The sequence below is a fragment of the Pristiophorus japonicus genome, chromosome 30, assembly GCF_044704955.1.
Source record: "Pristiophorus japonicus isolate sPriJap1 chromosome 30, sPriJap1.hap1, whole genome shotgun sequence".
Lineage (NCBI taxonomy): Eukaryota > Metazoa > Chordata > Chondrichthyes > Pristiophoridae > Pristiophorus > Pristiophorus japonicus.
Window position 1 is genome coordinate 8730843 of NC_092006.1, and position 20773 is coordinate 8751615.

The window sequence follows — 20773 nt, forward strand, 5'->3', positions numbered from 1 at the left end:
AGGTTTTAGGGAACGTCTTAAAAGAAAGACTTGCATTTCTATAGCGCCTTTCACGACCATCGGACGTCCCAAACGCATTCCAGCCAATGAAGTACTTTTGGAGTGTAGTCACTGTTGTATTGTGGGAAACGCGGCAGCTCAATTTGCGCACAGCAAGCTCCCACACACAGCAATGTGATAATGACCCGGATCATCTGTTTTAGTGATGTTGGTTGAGGGATAAATATTAGCCCCAGGACACCGGGGAGAACTCCCCCTGCTCTTCTTCCAATAGTGGCCCCGGGATCTTTTACATCCACCTGAGGGGGCAGACGGGGCCTCGGTTTAACGTCTCATCCGGAAGGCGGCCCCTCCGACAGCGCAGTACGGCACTCCCTCCGCACTACATTGGGAGTGCCGGCCTGGATTATGTGCTCAAGTCTCTGGAGTGGAGACTCGAACCCACAACCTTCTGACTTGGAGGAGAGAGAGAGAGAGAGAGAGAGAGAAAAAAAAAAAGAGTGCTACGCACTGAGCCACGGCAGGATGCAGATCGTATCCCCCAGTCTGTGCTGTTAGCTGATCTGAACCGGCACAGCCCGGGGTGGGGAACTGGCCGTTTGGAGTGGGTTGGGTCGGCCTACAGTTGGCTCCGAGCCAGGGAGAGAATTAACAGTCTGCACCCCCGTTGAAAAGTGCGCCTTTGTGAAGGCCAGGGACGCAGGCAGGATCAGGCGCCGCGCCGTAAAGGCCCACTTGGTCAAATAGCCCACCGCTGAAAAGTGCACGCCGACACACAGACAGGATTGGGGCCAGCGCTGCGAGGCCCCACCCAGCCAAATAGCCCACTCTGACACACTGGGCGTCCAGGCAAAGCACCGAAGGCCTGCCAGCTGCAGAGCTCGCGGTAACGATCATCGCCTGATGAGAAGAAAAACCACGGAGGAAAAGTCAAAATTCCAAGTCGTAAGCTCCAATTCTGACATTCCCAAGGGGAAGAACCTGCTGTTATTTTAATCTCGCTGCTCATTAATCAAATTTAATTGAGTAAAAAATGCAATTAAATCACCCCGAACAACTAATTGGCTCTCTGGTGCCTCTGTGTGTCGGTCATGTTGCAGGCCGGAGCCATTTCGATCAGGAAGACCCCCCCCCCCCCAGGAGTATGCGAACCGAGCTGATCGCTGAGGTGGGAGCAGTGCTACAATTATCCTCTGTGCCCCATGGCTAGGGTGGGCGGGGGAGTCAGCCAGGGTTGCTGGCCCCGATTTTTCTCCCCAGTGACACCTGCCAGGAAGTGAGTGTGGCTCCCACGCGACACTTCCCACAGAGGAATAGCCGGCTGATGCCCATAGCGCGGGGTCACGCGAGAATCACGGGGCACTCGAGGTAGATCTGGATAGGAAGGACCTATTTCCCGTATGAGGAAAGGTTGAGGAGGTTGGGCCTCTACTCACTGGAATTCAGAAGCATGAGAGGTGATCTTATCGAAAGGTATAAGATTATATAGGGGGCTCGACAAGGTGGATGCAGAGAGGATGTTTCCACTGATGGGGGAGACTAGAACTAGGGGGCACGATCTTAGAATAAGGGGCCGCCCATTTAAAACTGAGATGAGAAGGGATTTCTTCTCTCAGGGTTGTAAATCTGTGGAATTCGCTGCCTCAGAGAGCTGTGGAAGCCGGGACATTGAATAAATTTAAGACAGAGATAGACAGTTTCTTAACCGATAAGGGAATAAGGGGGCGGGCAGGGAAGTGGAGCTGAGTCCATGATCGGATCAGCCATGATCGTATTAAATGGTGGAGCAGGCTCGAGGGGCCGAATGGCCGACTCCTGCTCCTATTTCTTATGTTCTTAGAGGGGTCAACGACCAGGGGGCAGAGATTGAAAGTAATTGGGGGGGGGTTTAGAGGGGATTTGAGGGGATATGTCTTCACCCAGAGGGTGGTGGGGGTCTGGGGCGGAACTCGCTGCCTGAAAGGGTGGTAGAGGCAGAAACCCTCACCACATTTAAAAAGTACCTGGATGTAACACTTGAAGTGCCGTAACCTACAGGGCTACAGACCGAGAGCGGGAAAATGGGATTAGGCTGGGTGGCTCTTTGTCGGCCGGCGCGGACACAATGGGCCGAATGGCCTCCTTCCATGCTGTAAGTTTCTGTGATTCTATGATCTGGTGCCTGTGGAACCAGGCCCCGGAGTGCAGAGAGGGGAGATAGCCACGAACATACGAAAACAAAGATGATCTGCTCATTGTCGCACCATTGTTTGTGGGATCCTGCTGTGCACCCCTCCGACAGTACGGCGCTCCCTCAGTACCGCCCCTCCGGCAGTGCGGCGCTCCCTCAGTACCGCCCCTCCGGCAGTGCGGCGCTCCCTCAGTACCGCCCCTCCGACAGTGCGGCTCTCCCTCAGTACCGCCCCTCCGACAGTGCGGCGCTCCCTCAGTACCGCCCCTCCGACAGTACGGCGCTCCCTCAGCACTGGCACTGGGAGCGGCGGCCTGAATTATGTGCTCCAGTCTCTGGAGCGGGGGCTCGAACACACGACCTTCTGTCTCCGAGGTGAGCGCGTTACCCACCGGACACAGTTGGTTCATCGAGCTTATGCCATATTGATAAACGATGGGCCCTGTGGCCCCCTCCATTACACACCCCCTCCCACCTCACGCCACCGTGCAATCTCCCAGGAGAGACAGGAAACCAGCGGGGAAACAAACCTGCCGTTTTGGGACTGTGGGGAAAAAAATACTCGGATTCACAAAGGGCATCAAACAAGTTTAATGAACCCGTAATGACACTTCCCCCAATACCCTGCCTACCTTCCATACATTGATCTGTTGCCTGCACTCAGAAATTTCCTCTTCAGGGGCAGGAGTAGGTCATTCAGCCCCTCAAGCCTGTTACACAGGAACAGGAGGAGGCCCATTCAGCCCCTCGGGCCTATTGCACAGGAACAGGAGGAGGCCCATTCAGCCCCTCGGGCCTGTTACACAGGAACAGGAGGAGGTCCATTCAGCCCCTCGGGCCTATTACACAGGAACAGGAGGAGGTCCATTCAGCCCCTCGAGCCTGTTACACAGGAACAGGAGGAGGCCCATTCAGCCCCTTGAGCCTGTTACACAGGAACAGGCGGAGACCCATTCAGTCCCTCGAGCCTATTACACAGGAACAGGAGGAGGCCCATTCAGCCCCTTCAGCCTGTTTAATAGGAATAGGAGGAGGCCCATTCAATCAGATCGCGGCTGATCTGTGTCTTAACTCCATCCACCCGCCTTGGTTCAGCAACCTTTAATACCCAACGAAAATCTATCAATTGCTGTTTTAAAATCTCCAATTGAGCCCCTCCGGCCTCGACAGCTTTTTGGGGGAGAGAGCTGCAGATTCCCACAGCCCTTTGTGTGAAGAAGTGCTCCCTGACATCACCCCCTGAACGGCCTGGCTCGAATTGTAAGGTGAGGCCCCCTTGTTCTGGACTTCCCCCCCACCAGAGGAAACAGTTCCTCTCTCGATCCACCCGATCGAATCCTTCAATCGTAAACACCCTCGATCAGATCAACCCACTCGCGATACAAGCCCAGTCTCCTAATTTCAGCCCTGGTCTCATTCTGGAGGTTAAGCTCATTTTGTCTGTTGAAGTTCAACGGTTGCCCCCCCTGCCCCTAGCCAGTTCCTTATCCTCTTCAGATTCATTCCAGTATCTCATGCTCTCACTTTTATGGGAATGATTAGCGACACCGGGACAGCCACTTCCGGGTTCTGGGATCCTTGGGTGAGGTCACTTCCAGGTCAGGTGGCTCCAATGATGTTGGCCAAAGCAAGACACAGTTCTTGAAGGCCTGGTCTTGCACCCACCAGCGAATACATTTCCCCCGACCATTGATGCTGTAGACTGCGATAGGGCTGCATACCCTATTCACCGTCAGCTCACCATTGTATAGTATTACATCGTAATTCAAGCACAGAAAGCCGTTGGGCCCCACCGCTCCGTGCCGGGGTTTATGCTCCACACCAGCCCCCTCCCACCCCACCCCCATCCCCCATATCCTTCTATTCCTTTCCCCCCCTCATGTGTTTATCCAGCCTCCCCCTTAAATGCATCGATACTATTCGCCTCAACCCCTCCCTGTGGCAGCGAGTTCCACATTCTCACCGCTCTCTGGGTAAAGAAGTTTCTCCTGAATTCCCCGTTGGATTTATTAGTGGCCTTCTTATATTGATGGCCTCTAGTTCTGGTCTTCCCCCCCCCCCCCCCCTCCCCTCCCCTCCCCTCCCACAAGTGGAAATATCTGTACATCTACCCTATCGAACCCTTTCCTAATTTAAAAATAGCTCTATCAGGTCTCGCCTCAGCCTTTTTTTCCCAGAGAAAAGAGACCCAGCCCGTTCAATCTTTCCTGATAGTTATAGCCTCTCAGTTCTGGCATTGTTATGTATTGTAAACTGAGTACTGTTTAACTAAGCAAGGTACAACCTTGGCTCTGCTTTATTTAGGCCCAAAGTGCCTGACTCTCAAAATGGCTGGCCTTTTATACCAGAGCAGCACCATGTGCGTGCAGCTCAGTGGCCTCCAGCAATGACGTCATCTGGTGGCTACAAACAGCATGTACAGACATGACCGCCGTCATTTGAGGAAATCTTTTTTGCATCTTCTCCAGTGCCTATATACCCTTTTTTAAAAAATAAAATGGAGACCAGAACTGTGCACAATACTCCAAGTGTGGTCTAACCAAGGTTCTGTACAACTTTCACATACAACTGCTCTTGGATTAGTAGGTGAATTGTGGGCATTCTCAGTGTCTCGATCCCGAGTCTTCAGCGTGCTCGTAGGTCTCCGCCAGAGCGCACGGGCATAAAGAACACAAGGAATAGGAGCAGGAGTCGGCCATTCGGCCCCTCGAGCCTGCTCCGCCATTCAATGAGATCATAGCCGATCTTCGACCTCAACTCCACTTTCCCGCCCGATCCCCATATCCCTTGATTCCCCGAGGGTCCAAAAATCTATCGATCTCTGTCTTAAATATACTTAACGACTGAGTTGTTGCAGTCAGCATCGTTACGCTAGCAGAGAAGACACTCGGTCTAGTATTCTTTTTTGTGATCATAAGAACCTAAGAAATGGGAGCAGGAGTAGGCCATATAGATTGTAAATAGTTGAGGACCCAGCACCGATCCCTGCGGCACGCCACTAGTCACTGTTTGCTATCTTTTGATTGTGTGCAGAACCCAAACCTGCGACCTCTCCCGCCTAGAAGGACAAGGGCGGCAGGCGCATGGGAACACCACCCCCTCCACGTTCCCCTCCCAGTCACACACCATCCCGACTTGGAAATATATCGGCCGTTTCTTCATCGTCGCCGGATCACAATCCTGGAACTCCCTCCCTAACAGCACTGTGGGAGCACCTTCACCACACGGACTGCAGCGGTTCAAGGAGGCTCACCACCACCTTCTCAAGGGGCAATTAGGGACGGGCAATAAATGCTGGGCCTGGCCAGCGAAGCCCACATTGCCAGAATGAATCGCAGGAATCTTCAGGGGAGGACAGCGTTGGAATTGGGTGCCCCCCCCCCCCCCCCCCCCCAAGGTTGCATAGCCCGTTCTCCTTGTCGAGGCACACATGTGGAGAGTGGTCCAATGGGTGGTCGATGGCAGAGGGCCCATGCTTGGTGACGTCCTGCACGATGGATCTTTGGCCTTCACCTTAGGCTTCGTGCTTGCCTCCCAATAGGCGTAACAGCATGGGGGAACATTGGCAGGCGGAGTGCCCACCCTGAGCCAGTTGGCCAGAGGTACTTAAGAACAAAAGAACATAAGAAATAGGAGCAGGAGTCGGCCATTTGGCCCCTCGAGCCTGCTCCCCCATATAATACGATCATGGCTGTTCCGATCATGGACTCAGCTCCACTTCCCTGCCCGCCCCCCATGACCCGTCACTCCCTTATCGCTCAAAAATCTGTCTATCTCCACCTTAAATATATTCAATGTCCCAGCCTCCACAGCTCTCTGGGGCAGAGAATTCCACAGATTTACAACCCTCTGAGAGAAGAAATTCCTCCTCATCTCAGTTTTAAATGGGCGGCCCCTTATTCTAAGACCATGGCCCCTAGTTCTAGTCACCCCCCATCGGTGGAAACATCCTCTCTGCATCCACCTTGTCAAGCCCCCTCATAATCTTGTACGTTTTGATAGGATCACCTCTCATTCTTCTGAATTCCAATGAGTAGAGGCCCAACCTGCTCAACCTTTCCTCATAAGTCAACCCCCCTCATCTCCGGAATCAACCGAGTGAACCTTCTCTGAACTGCCTCCAAAGCAAGTATATCCTTTCGTAAATATGGAAACCAAAATATGAACCAGCCTCCCTCCCTCACTCCCTCCTCCCCACACCAGACCTGCATTCACCACCTCCCCAGTTCACTACAGCCTATTGGGAGATGGAGGCAGGACCTTCCCCCTCTACTGCATTGCTGCCCAAATGCATTGCCCCACCATATTGCAAAGGTGGACGCAATGGGGTGAGTTTTTGTCTTTACTGCCTGGATGATACACTGGCAGAGTACATCGCCCGACCTCTATAGAACCCACCCCATTCGATGGGACAGTGTAGAGGGAGCTTTACTCTGTATCTAACCCCGTGCTGTACCTGCCCCGGGAGTGTTTGATGGGACAGTGTAGAGGGAGCTTTACTCTGTATCTAACCCCCTGTACCTGCCCTGGGAGTGTTTGATGGGACAGTGTAGAGGGAGCTTTACTCTGTATCTAACCCCGTGCTGTACCTGCCCTGGGAGTGTTTGATGGGACAGTGTAGAAGGAGCTTTACTCTGTATCGAACCCCTACCTTCATCACTTCCCTGAGGGCCGCTGGGATACCAGACCTTCAATAGCACCGCACTTGCAAGCTAACAGTTGTTCTTGGCAGCTGGATGTGAGGCTGAATGTCGGGGTAAGGGGGCCTCCCTTCAGGTGCACGCACTGTGTTCCCTGGCCCCCCTCGTTTCCCCCACCCACCTCCGTCAGCGTGCTCAAAACCTTTCGGTCTACAAGTCCCTGACTACAACTACAGGAGTGCCAGTCTGACGCTCCGAGGGGCGACCTGAAGGGAAGAAGGTTTAGTGAGGAACCGACAGCTTGAATCTTGAATCACATTTATTGTTTTTTGGCATGACGTCACCACAAACAGATACAGCCATGAGGTAATACACGGATCTGATTGGAGAACACATAATAACGCACGCACACACACGCACGCACGCACACACACACACAATTTGCGTTCAAAATCTGTTCAGGTACCAATGGCACTGTTTTCAACAATCAGAATCAAATAAACACCCCCCCTCCCTCCACCCCCGTACAAAATAAAAATCTCTTTGGTATTGACTGTTCTTTCTCTCTCTTTGGTTGGGTTATGGGATGGCCAGAAAGGCTCCCAGGGTCACCTGTGGCCAAGATGTTGCGTGCGCCGTACCGAAGGTGCCGTTTGGCCCTCCCGGTTTACCTGCCGGGATTCGGCGGGCTTATCGGCTGGGGGAGGCGGCGCACGTGCAAAGTCGCCCACCTGCTGCAGGAGGCGCTCTTTCCGGGGGGCCCCCCTGGTCCGGGGGTGTGGGGGGGGGCATCCCTGGTTCGATTGTCCGACCAAACCCGCCCTCCCCCATGGCCCAGGGAGGGCCGCGACCAATTGAAGATTATCCACCACCCAGCCTGCCCAGCGACCAAAGAGCGGACCTCCCGACAACTCTGCCTGGTCCCCGCAGCAGACTAGCTGACGTGTTCTCTTCCCGCCCGCCCCCCCCCCCCCCCCCATCGGACCATTAGGGGGAGCCGTAGCGGGAGTCCGGAGTAGTTGAACGGCCAGCCGCGTGCCAGGCTCGCCAATCTGGTTGGCTTTGACCTTTGACTGGCCCGCGGCGTCTGCCCAAATACTCTCCCGCCCCGGCCACAGGTGTCGGGACCTATTTTTCCCCGTCGGGCGTCACTTTCTAGCTCGCGTGGAAGAAATGCACGGGGTAGCCCCACCCCCTTGTTAAGAACGGCACTCGGAACGTCCACTGAACACAAAATGGCGCACAGACATTAAAACATACAGTAAAACCTCTTTGGTATTTTGTCGTGTGTGTGTTGGGAATGACAAGAGAATAGAGTGAGGTAGTGTCTTCCTTTCACACTGTGACCAGAATTGACGTAAGCATCAGATCCCTCAGCGGACAAGAGCAACAAATTTTTTTTTTCCTTTTTCATGAAACTTTTTTTCTTCAAAAAGCTGAAACGCTATCCCAAAGGGAACGCGACAAAACCCCCTCCCACCCACAACCTCCCAAAGCAAGGTAACCGTGACAGACCCCTAACTGGGCAAGCGAGGGCGTCCGACACAAATGGCCGAGGAGGCGGATTAACGGAAAGGAAGAGCTGGGGATTTTTTTTTTTTTGCATTTCTCCGGCCCCCGGACCGTCCCCCAGAAGCCCTCGGCGGCCGACTTAAGTCACTTTCCGGAGTCACTGTTCCCATGCGGGCACATGTCGAGCAGCCGGTTTGCGTACAGTAAGATCCCACAGGCGGCGAACGCGATGAAATGGGCACGTTGAACCCCGCTTGGTGGTGGTGGTGGTGGTTGAGCGAAGGGTGTTGGCCCCGGGGACACTGGAGTGTACTCCCCCCTGCCCGCCCGCCTTCCAATGAGGGTTCTTTAACATCCGGCCGACCGGGCCTCGATTTAACGTCACCTCCTAAGGGACAGCGCCTTTGGACAATGTGTGCCTGGGGCCTAGATTATGGGGCTGGGCGGGTCTCGAACCCACAATCCTCCTGCCTCGGAGAGGAAAGTGCTACCCACTGAGCCACGGCTGATGCAGCGAAAGCTCCTTACTCCCAGCCAATCTGCGCACAGCAAGCTCCCACAAACAACAATGCGATAATGACCCAGATCACCTGTTTTTAGCGATGTTGGTTGAGGGATAAATATTGGCCCCAGGACACCGGAGAGAACTCCCCCTGCTCTTCTTCCAATAGTGGCCCCGGATCTTTTACATTCACCCGAGAGGGCAGATGGGGCCTCAGTTTAACGTCTCATCCGAAAGACGGCACCTCCAACAGTGCAGCACTCCCTCAGTACTGCCACACTGTCAGTGCGGCGCTCCCTCGGTACCGCCCCTCTGACAGTGTGGCGCTCCCTCGGTACCGCCCCTCTGACAGTGCGGCGCTCCCTCGGTACCGCCCCTCCGACAGCGCAGTACGGCGCTCCCTCGGTACTGCCCCTCCGACAGTGCGGCGCTCCCTCAGTACTGCCCCTCCGACAGCGCAGTACGGCGCTCCCTCAGTACTGCCCCTCCGACAGTGCGGCGCTCCCTCGGTACCGCCCCTCCGACAGCGCAGTACGGCGCTCCCTCAGTACTGCCCCTCCGACAGTGCGGCGCTCCCTCGGTACCGCCCCTCCGACAGCGCAGTACGGCGCTCCCTCGGTACCGCCCCTCCGACAGCGCAGTACGGCGCTCCCCTCAGTACTGCCCCTCCGACAGCGCACTGCACAGGGAGTGTCGGCCTGGATCTTGTGCTCACGGGGCGGGGACTTGAACCCACGACCTTCTGACTAAGACACGAGAGCGTGCCACTCACCGAGCCACAGCTGACACCCTACTGTACCCGTGTGACATTGCCAAGTCACACCCAAGCCACCTTGACATCCTGACAAGCAGATTGTGTTCTGGTAGATGTTGTTTTGTGATAGCGCCCGCTAGGACCCATCAGGAGGGCCCCCTACGTTAATGCTTCGAGCAGAGAAGCCCGAGAGGAGTTTTGATCGCAGTGTTCAAAATCACGAGGGGTCTGGACAGGGCGAGAGAGGGAGAGAAACTGTTCCCATTGGTGGAAGGGTCGGGAACCAGAGGACACGGATTTAAGGCGATCGGCAGAAAGGCGACACGAGGGAAAACGTTTTTACGCAGCGAGTGGTTAGGATCTGGAACGCGCTGACGGAGAGGGTGGTGAAGGCAGACTCAATCGTGGCTTTCAAAAGGGAGTTGGATAAGTATCTGAAGGGTAAATATGTGCAGGGCTCCGGGGAAAGGGCGGGGGGAGTGGGACTGGCTGAAGTGCTCTTGCAGAGAGCCGGCCCGGGCTCGACGGGCCGAATGGCCTCCTTCTGTGCTGTAACCGTTCTCTGATACAGCGGGAAGGGAGCAGGAGATGATTAACTCGTCTGACAAAGCTCAGTTTGACCCCTTGTACCAGAGATGAAAGTTCCCTTTGGTTACCCCAGCAACATAATCGGGTCACGGCAACCGAACCCATAATTTCCTCTGGCAGAAGTAACGTCAACTGCATTTAGTGGGGTCGCGTGGTGAGGTGGTTCTAGTGTGGAGTCAGCAAGCCTAGGGGCCGGGAGTTTAAATCCCAACTCCCCCTGGCAAATCGATCAGCCATAAAGCAGGCCGACGCCTCGAATAACATGACCATGGAAAGATGCCAGAGTGACGTGAGAATGCAAACTGGTTCGCTGACGTCCTTCAGGGAAAGGGAGGCGTCCAATCCTGCCCAATGGGGCCTCCACGTGACTCCAGACCCGCTCTGCGTAGCTGACTCATAGAGCCCACGGGACAATCAGGGAGGGGCAGCAAGAGGAGACACGGCACATCCAGAGAACAGATAATACGTTTGTTGTACCACTGGCAGGAGGGCTGGTCATCGGACAACACAGATAATTGGCAAACAGAAGCCACAATGGAGTGGTGGGGGGGCAGTGTGAGACGAGGAAAATTGTTCTTACGCAGCAAGTTGTTAGCTGCCTGAAAGGCCGACGGAATCAGATTCAACAGTAACTTTCAAACGGGAATTGGATAAATACATGGAATAGGGGACATCGTTTGAGAATAAGGGGTCACCCATTTAATCATAATAATAACTTGTATTTATATAGCGCCTTTAGTGAGAAGATGAGTGAGAGAGAGGGTGGGTATGAGTGTGAGAGGGTGGGTGTGAGTGTGAGAGAGAAGGTGTGAGTGAAGGGAGGTGGGTGAGTAGGTGAGAGTATGAGTGGGTGAGAGGGGAAGTGAGTGGGTTGAGTGAGAGAGAGTGAGTGAGTGGGTTGATTGGGAGAGGGTGAGTGAGTGTGAAGAGGTGAGTGAGTGAGGGAGAGTGAATGGGTGAGGGAGAGTGAAGGGGTGAGTGAGTGTGAGGGGGTGAGTGAGAGGGTGAGTGAGTGTGTGGGGGGGTGAGTAGGTGAGTGGGTGGGAAGTGAGCGGGTGAGTGAGAGTGAAGGGGTGAGTAGGTGAGGGAGAGTGAATGGGTGAGGGAGAGTGAATGGGTGAGGGAGAGTGAAGGGGTGAGTGAGTGTGAGGGGGTGAGCGAGTGAGTGAGAGGTAAAACATCTCAAGGTGCTTCACAGCAGTGTTACAGTCGAACAGATAAATTTGACAGCGAGAAGAAATTAAGGCAGATGATCAAAAGCTTGTTTAAAGAGGTTGGTTTTAAGGAGCGTCTTAAAGGAGGAGAGAGAGGCGGAGAGGTTAAGGGAGGGAGTTCCAGAGCTTGGGGCCCAGGCAGCTGAAGGCACGGCCACCGATGGTGGAGCGATTATAATCAGGGATGCTCAGGAGGACAGAATTAGAGGAGTGCAGAGATCTCGGGGGGTTGTGCGGCTGGAGGAGGTTACAGAGATAGGGAGGGGGTGAGGGCCATGGTGGGATTTGTAAACAAGGATGAGGATATTGAAATCGAGGCGTTGCTTAACTGGGAGCCAATGCAGGTCAGCGAGCACAGGGGGTGATGGGTGAGCGGGACTCGGTGCGAGTTAGGACACGGGGGCAGCGAGCACAGGGGGTGATGGGTGAGCGGGACTCGGTGCGAGTTAGGACACGGGGGCAGCGAGCACAGGGGGTGATAGGTGAGCGGGACTCGGTGCGAGTTAGAACACGGGAGCAGCGAGCACAGTGGGTGATGGGTGAGCGGGACTCAGTGCGAGTTAGGACATGAGGGAGTGAGCACAGGGGGTGATGGGTGAGCGGGACTCGGTGCGAGTTAGAACACGGGGCAGCCGAGTTTTGGATCAACTCAAGTTTACGTCGGGTAGAATGTGGGAGGCCAGCCAGGAGTGCATTGGAGGAGAACAGCGAGGGGGCATTCGAGATGTGTTGGGCCAATCAACTATCACTGCACGAACTCTGTGGCACCTAACCTTTGCACCCTTTTTGACCTCCGCATCCCTCCTAGTCTACAAGGCTGTAGTAATACCCGCCCTCCTGTATGGCTCAGAGACATGGACCATGTACAGAGGACACCTCAAGTCGCTGGAGAAATGCCACCAACGATGTCTCCGCAAGATCCTGCAAATCCCCTGGACAGACGCACCAACGTTAGTGTCCTCGACCAGGCCAACATCCCCAGCATCGAAGCACTGACCACACTCGACCAGCTCCGCTGGGCAGGGCCACATTGTCCGCATGCCCCGACACGAGACTCCCAAAGCGAGCGCTCTACTCGGAACTCCTTCACGGCAACCGAGCCAAAGGTGGACAGAGGAAACGTTACAACCCTTGATTCTCTTGACTCGAGGCGGTGTCATGGACGGCAGGCCTTCGCGAGGTTCAGCTATGCGAGACTCCCCGAACTGCACACATCCCCAGTGTTATTTGCACTTTGCTTTGAAGCTCCCCAGACATACCCGCTGCTCCCCTCAAGGTTGCTGGCTGCTGATGGGCCCATGGTTCCAGGGGTACCAACTCTCCCCGCCCCTACCCACCCCCCCCTTTCCTCTACCTTGCTCAAAGTGCCCGTGCTTCAGCCCTGAAGCCCAGACAGTGGAATTCCGGCAGGCTCGCCAAATATAGCGGAGGATCCAATCCCCTCGCCCACACGCACGCTCGCGCACACATCCACGCGCACGCACAATTCCCCAGTCACACACACACACGCGCGTATTAGGTTGATTACGTAGGGGGTTGACGTATGAGGAAAGGTTGAGGAGGTTGGGCCTCTACTCATTGGAATTCAGAAGAATGAGAGGTGATCTTATCGAAACGTATCAGATTATGAGGGGGGCTCGACAAGGTGGATGCAGAGAGGATGTTTCCACTGATGGGGGAGACTAGAACTAGGGGGCACGGTCTTAGAATAAGGGGCCGCCCATTTAAGAGATGAGGAGGAATTTCTTCTCTCAGAGGGTTGTAAATCTGTGGAATTCGCTGCCTTAGAGAGCTGTGGAAGCCGGGACATTGAATAAATTTAAGACAGAGATCGACAATTTCTTAACCGATAAGGGGATAAGGGAGCGGGCAGGGAAATGGAGCTGAGTCCATGATCAGATCAGCCATGATCGTATTAAATGGCGGAGCAGGCTCGAGGGGCCGAATGGCCGACTCCTGCTCCTATTTCTTATGTTCTGTTCTTATGTTCTTATTTGTGCAGTCACCCACAAATCCACAGGCACAAACTCGCATCCACACGTTCGCACAGTCACACACACACACACAGTCGCATTTAACCACAAATCCACATGCACAAACTCACATGCACATTCGCACAGTCACACACGCGCACATACAACCGGCCGGAGTCCACTGAACCATAATTGGGGTGGGAAAGCTAGTCGATTGTCGCACTCTGTGCCCCCAGTACCCCCCGCCCCGGTCCCCTTCCCCAGACTCGAGCCAGCTGCCACCGGCGCCAAGAACAACCGTCAACGATCAGTGGCCACCGAATGGCGGACTCTCATTGCTTGCCGCATCCCGACAGCAGAAGCAGAACCCGCCCTTTCCTCTCAGCGGCCAAGCGCGCGCGTCAAGCCCATTGCGTAACCCCAGCGGTTAAGGCGCAGACTATTGGCTGTTTCCCCCGCGCCTCCTTGTGACAGCGGACGGTACCTGTGGAACGGGGTACAGCCCGAGAGACGGCCATTTTGTGCAGAGCTCCCCCGCCAACGTGACCCGACACAAATCCCGTTATGGAGACGTTTTTTTCGCGCGCAAACACGCAGCCGCGGCGCCCCAAATTATCCCACGGTCCCGTAAGGCGCCACAGCGACGTAAATCTTTTCCTTTCTCGCTCTCTCGTTGAACGACGGGCAGGGGCCCATTCTTCTTTTCAACAGCCACGCGGTCACAAGGTGGCTGCTTCCCGCAGGTCGCTAAGTAGCTGCCTCCCGCAGATCACAAAATGGCTGGCCGCCACAGGTCACAAAATGGCTGCCCGCCATGGTCACAAAATGACTGTCTGCCGCAGGTCACAAAATGGCTGTCCGCCGCAGGTCACAAAATGGCTGCCCGCCATGGTCACAAAATGACTGTCTGCCGCAGGTCACAAAATGGCTGCCCGCCAAAGTTCACAAAATGGCTGCCTCCACCCCAGGTCACAAAATGGCCACCGGCCGAGCTCACAAAATGGCTGCCCTCCCAATGCACACATTTTGCCTCCCAAACACGGCAGGATCGGAAACCGGAATGGACAAACTCGGCCAACGCCAGAGCCCAGGGCCACTTCCCGCACCGGGCAGCAGAGGCACTCCTCGCCTGACCTTCGGAGGTGAACACATCGTTGGAGATGAATAATTTTGCTCACGAAGGTTTCCCTTTACCCCACCCTTCCCAACCCCCACCCAACCCCCTCAATAAAAGGCAGAGAGACAAAGAGGACGGCCATCTTGCTGGAAGTACAGAAAAAGGATATCTTTGGTGTTCATTCTCAACATTGTTGCTTTTTTTTTCTCTCAAATGTTTTTTTTCTCTCTCTCCCTACCCCCCGCCCCCCCCCAACGACCCTTCACCCCTCCCCGCCCTCCGCTCCCCTCCCCCCGTCTCACGAGTTGGCACAGGCGCTCGCCAACGAGGAGGTGGACACGGTGGAGCCTGTGGAGCAAGGCCCGCCCTCCTCCAGCCACTTGTCCAGGCTGCGCCGTCGGGCGTTCATGAAGAAGTTGCCGACGGTGGAGAGCTCCAGGCCCAGCTGCCGGGCGATGGTGACCTGCAGCTCCTTGTTGGGGCGGGGGCTCTCCTTGAAGATGGCGAGGAGCGTCCTGCGCTGCACGTCGGTGAAGACCAGCCGGTGTTTCTTGGGCAGGTGGTGGCGGTCATTCCGGGATTGCTCGTGTTCTTTTCTTCTGCAGGCTGCGAGGAGAGAAGGAGGGAAGGGCGAAAGGGAGAGAGAGAGAGAGAGAAATGAAGACAAAAGCACATTGAGCAAGGAATTGCAGTTTCCAACAAGACATTCCGACCATTCCCCCCTTCCTCCACCTACTCCCCGCCAACTAGACACGACATTAGACCTCACCTCCACTTTCCTGCGCTGTCCCCCTATCCCTCGATTCTGATAATATCCAAAAATTTAGCGATCTCTGTCTTTAAATATACTCAACGACTGAGTTGTGGCAGTCACCATCGTTGGGCTCGCGCAGAGGACACTCTGTCATGTATCTTACATTATTATATATAACATGCGATACATGACTGTAATAAGATATGACCTGTAACCACCAGCATACCTTACCACCAGGGCTGCACTTGCAAGAGACAGGTATATAAGGACAGGTCTCAGGCAAGTGCAGCATTCCAGAGCTGTGAAATAAAGGTGCAGGTCCAGAGTGACCTTGACTTCACTACATGCCTCGTGTGAATCTGTACTGAGGGGACAGGACTTTACACACTCGGTGTAGAACTCTTTTTTTTGTGATCATAACGTAAGAACATAAGAAATAGGAGCAGGAGTCGGCCATTCGGCCCCTCGAGCCTGCTCCGCCATTTAATACGATCATGGCTGATCCGATCATGGACTCAGCTCCACTTCCCCGCCCGCCCCCTTATCGGTTAAGAAACTGTCTATCTCTGTCTTAAATATATTCAATGTTCCAGCTTCCACAGCTCTCTGAGGCAGCGAATTCCACAGATTTACAACCCTCTGAGAGAAGAAATTCCTCCTCATCTCAGTTTTAAATGGGTGGCCCCTTATTATAAGATCATGCCCCCTAGTTCTAGTCTCCCCCATCAGTGGAAACATCCTCTTTGCATCCACCTTGTCAAGCCCCCCTCATAATCTTATACGTTTCAATAAGATCACCTCTCATTCTTCTGAGTTCAATGAGTAGAGGCCCAACCTACTCAACCTTTCCACACAAGTCAACCCCCTCATCCCCGGAATCAACCGAGTGAACCTTCTCTGAACTGCCTCCAAAGCAAGTATATCTTTTCTTAAATATGGAAACCAAAACTGCACGCAGTACTCCAGGTGTGGCCTCACCATAGAAACATAGAAAATAGGTGCAGGAGTAGGCCATTCGGCCCTTCGAGCCTGCACCACCATTCAATAAGATCATGGCTGATCATTCCCTCAGTACCCCTTTCCTGCTTTCTCTCCATACCCCTTGATCCCTTTAGCCGTAAGGGCCACATCTAACTTCCTCTTGAATATATCCAATGGACTGGCATCAATAACTCTCTGTGGCAGGGAATTCCACAGGTTAACAACTTTCTGAGTGAAGAAGTTTCTCCTCATCTCAGTCCTAAATGGCCTATCCCTTATTCTAAGACTGTGTCCCCTGGTTCTGGACTTTCCCAACATCGGGAACATTCTTCCTGCATCTAACCTGTCCAGTCCCATCAGAATCTTATATGTTTCTATGAGACCCCCTCTCATCCTTCTAAAGGCCCAGTTGATCCAGTCTCTCCTCATATGAGTGTCCTGCCATCCCGGGAATCAGTCTGGTGAACCTTCGCTGCACTCCCTCAATAGCAAGAATGTCCTTTCTCAGATTAGGAGACCAAAACTAAACACAGTATTCCAGGTGAGGTCTCACCAAGGCCCTGTACAACTGCAGTAAGACCTCCCTGCTCCTATACTCATCCCCTAGCTATGAAGGCCAGCATGTCATTTGCCGACTTCACCGCCTGCTGTACCTGCATGGCAACTTTCAATGACTGATGTACCATGACACCCAGGTCTCGTTGCACCTCCCCTTTTCCTAATCTGTCACCATTCAGATAATATTCTGTCTTCGTGTTTTTGCCCCCAAAGTGGATAACCTCACATTTATCCACGTTATACTGCATCTGCCATGCATTTGCCCACTCACCTAACCTGTCCAAGTCACCCTGCAGCCTCTTAGCATCCCCCTCACAGCTCACACCGCCACCCAGTTTAATGTCATCTGCAAACTTGGAGATATTACACTCAATTCCTTCATCTAAATCATTAGTTTAACATCTGTAGTGGGGAAAATGCTTGAAACTATCATTAAGGAAGAAATAGCGGGACATCTAGATAGGAATAGTGCAATCAAGCAGACGCAGCATGGATTCATGAAAGGGAAATCATGTTTAACTAACTTACTGGAATTCTTTGAGGATATAACGAGCATGGTGGATAGAGGTGTACCGATGGATGTGGTGTATTTAGATTTCCAAAAGGCATTCGATAAGGTGCCACACAAAAGGTTACTGCAGAAGATAAAGGTACGCGGAGTCAGAGGAAATGTATTAGCATGGATAGAGAATTGGCTGGCGAACAGAAAGCAGAGAGTCGGGATAAATGGATCCTTTTCGGGTTGGAAATCGGTGGTTAGTGGTGTGCCACAGGGATCAGTGCTGGGACCACAACTGTTTACAATATACATAGATGACCTAGAGGAGGGGACAGAGTGTAGTGCAACAAAATTTGCAGATGACACTAAGATTAGTGGGAAAGCGTATTGTGTAGAGGACTCAGAGAGGCTGCAAAGAGATTTGGATAGGTTAAGCGAATGGGCTAAGGTTTGGCAGATGGAATACAATGTCGGAAAGTGTGAGGTCATCCACCTTGGGAAAAAAAACAGTAAAAGGGAATATTATTTGAATGGGGAGAAATTACAACATGCTGAGGTGCAGAGGGACCTGGGGATCCTTGTGCATGAATCCCAAAAAGTTAGTTTGCAGGTGCAGCAGGTAATCAGGAAGGCGAATGGAATGTTGGCCTTCATTGCGAGAGGGATGGAGTACAAAAGCAGGGAGGTCCTGCTGCAACTGTATAAGGTATTGGTGAGGCCGCACCTGGAGTACTGCGTGCAGTTTTGGTCACCTTACTTAAGGAAGGATATACTAGCTTTGGAGGGGGTACAGAGACGATTCACTAGGCTGATTCGAGAAATGAGGGGGTTACCTTATGATGATAGATTGAGTAGACTGGGTCTTTACTCCTTGGAGTTCAGAAGGATGAGGGGTGATCTTATAGAAACATTTAAAATCATGAAAGGGATAGACAAGATAGAGGCAGAGAGGTTGTTTCCACTGGTCGGGGAGACTAGAACTAGGGGGCACAGCCTCAAAATACGGAGGAGCCAATTTAAAACCGAGTTGAGAAGGAATTTCTTCTCCCGGAGGGTTGTGAATCTGTGGAATTTTCTGCCCAAGGAAGCAGTTGAGGCTAGCTCATTGAATGTTTTCAAGTCACAGATAGATAGATTTTTAACCAATAAGGGAATTAAGGGTTACGGGGAGTGGGCGGGTAAGTGGAGCTGAGTCCACGGCCAGATCAGCCATGATCTTATTGAATGGCGGAGCAGGCTCGAGGGGCTAGATGGCCTACTCCTGTTCCTAATTCTTATGTTCTTATTAATGTATATTGTAAAGAGCTGGGGTCCCAGCACTGAGTCCTGCGGCAGTCCACTAATTACTGCCTGCCATTCTGAAAAAGACCCGTTTATCCCAACTCTCTGCTTCCTGTCTGCCAACCAGTTCTCTGTCCACGTCAGTACATTATCCCCAATACCATGTGCTTTGATTTTGCACACCAATCTCTTGTGTGGGACATTGTCAAAAGCCCTTTGAAAGTCCAAACACACCACATCCACTGGTTCTCCCTTGTCCACTCTACTAGTTACATCATCAAAAAATTCCAGAAGATTTGTCAAGCATAATTTCCCTTTCATAAATCCATGCTGACTTGGACCGATCCTGTCACTGCTTTCCAAATGCGCTACTATTTCATCTTTAATAATTGATTCCAACATTTTCCCCACTACTGATGTCAGGCTAACCGGTCTATAATTCCCCGTTTTCTCTCTCCCTCCTTTTTTAAAAAGTGGTGTTACATTAGCTACCCTCCACTCCATAGGAAATGATCCAGAGTCGATAGACTGCTGGAAAATGATCACCAATGCATCCACTATTTCTAGGGCCACTTCCTTAAGTACTGTGGGATGCAGACTATCAGGCCCCGGGGATTTATCTGCCTTCAATCCCATCAATTTCCCTAACACAATTTCCCACCTAATAAGGATATCCTTCAGTTCCTCCTTCTCACGAGACCCTCGGACCCCTAGTACATCTGGAAGATTATTTGTGTCTTCGTTCGTGAAGACAGAAGGCAAAGTATTTGTTCAATTGGTCTGCCATTTCTTTGTTCCCCATTATAAATTCACCTGAATCCGACTGCAAGGGACCTACGTTTATCTTCACTAATCTTTTTCTCTTCACATATCGACAGAAGCTTTTGCAGTCAGTTTTTATGTTCCCGGCAAGCTTCCTCTCGTACTCTAATTTCTCCCAGTCCTCAGGTTTGCTGCTTTTTCTGGCCAATTTATACACCGGTTCCTTGGATTTAACACTATCCTTGATTTCCCTTGTTAGCCACGGTTGAGCCATCTTCCTCGTTTTATTTTTGTATAGCTGTACAGTTGCAGCTTTTATACTCCATCCCTTTTGCAATAAAGGCCAAGATACCATTGGCCTTCCTGATCACTTGCTGTACCTGCATACTATCCTTTTGTGTTTCATGCACAAGTACCCCCAGGTCCCGCCGAAATTGCCCCTCTCTTAAAGGCCGGTCATCACCACAAATCGGTGGCCACGCTGCGGAGTGGAGTAGCCGCCGGCTTTTGGTGGAATGACCTAATCCCCTCCCAAGGTTTCTCGATTCCGCCCAGCCCCCTACCCCACCTTACCGCTCCGTTGCTGTCGGAGGGGCAGTACTGAGGGAGCGCCGCACTGTCGGAGGGGCGGTGCTGAGGGAGCGCCGCACTGTCGGAGGGGCGGTACTGAGGGAGCGCCGCACTGTCGGAGGGGCGGTGCTGAGGGAGCGACGCACTGTCGGAGGGGCGGTACTGAGGGAGCGCCGCACTGTCGGAGGGGCGGTACTGAGGGAGCGCCGCACTGTCGCGCCGCACTGTCGGAGGGGCAGTACTGAGGGAGCGCCGCACTGTCGGAGGGGCAGTACTGAGGGAGCGCCGCACTGTCGGAGAGGCGGTACTGAGGGAGCGCCGCACTGTCGGAGGGGCAGTACTGAGGGAGCGCCGCACTGTCGGACGGGCAGTACTGAGGGAGCGCCGCACTGTCGGAGAGGCGGTACTGAGGGAGCGCCGCACTGTCGGAGGGGCGGTACTGAGGGAGCGCCGCACTATCGGAGGGGCGGTGCTGAGGGAGCGCCGCACTGTCGGAGGGGCGGTGCTGAGGGAGCGCCGCACTGTCGGAGGGGCGGTACTGAGGGAGCGCCGCACTGTCGGAGGGGCGGTACCGAGGGAGCGCCGCACTGTCGGAGGGGCGGTACTGAGGGAGTGCCGCACTGTCGGAGGGGCGGTACTGAGGGAGCACCGCACTGTCGGAGGGGCGGTACTGAGGGAGCGCCGCACTGTCGGAGGGGCGGTACTGAGGGAGCGCCGCACTGTCGGAGGGGCGGTGCTGAGGGAGAGCGCGTCATTACCGTCGATCTCCCCCGCCCCCCCCTGCCACCCCCCGACGGCCTCATCCCCCTGGGAAAATCTTCTTCCTGTTCCGGTGAGGCTGCAGCCTTCTGCAGTGGCGGTGTGGCTCCCGTTAAAGGGGAAGGCACATTGCCGCTGC

General features: G+C 53.7%; 1 protein-coding gene across 1 annotated transcript in view; it reads right to left on the reverse strand.

Moving 5' to 3' along the window:
* Positions 1-14768: 14768 nt before the first annotated feature.
* Positions 14769-20773, reverse strand: part of LOC139240109 (hepatocyte nuclear factor 6-like) — a 60743-nt gene continuing 54738 nt past the window's right edge. The window contains exon 2 of the mRNA XM_070868484.1: positions 14769-15076. Coding sequence (XP_070724585.1) covers positions 14769-15076 — 308 coding nt within the window. The remainder of the gene's footprint in view (positions 15077-20773) is intronic.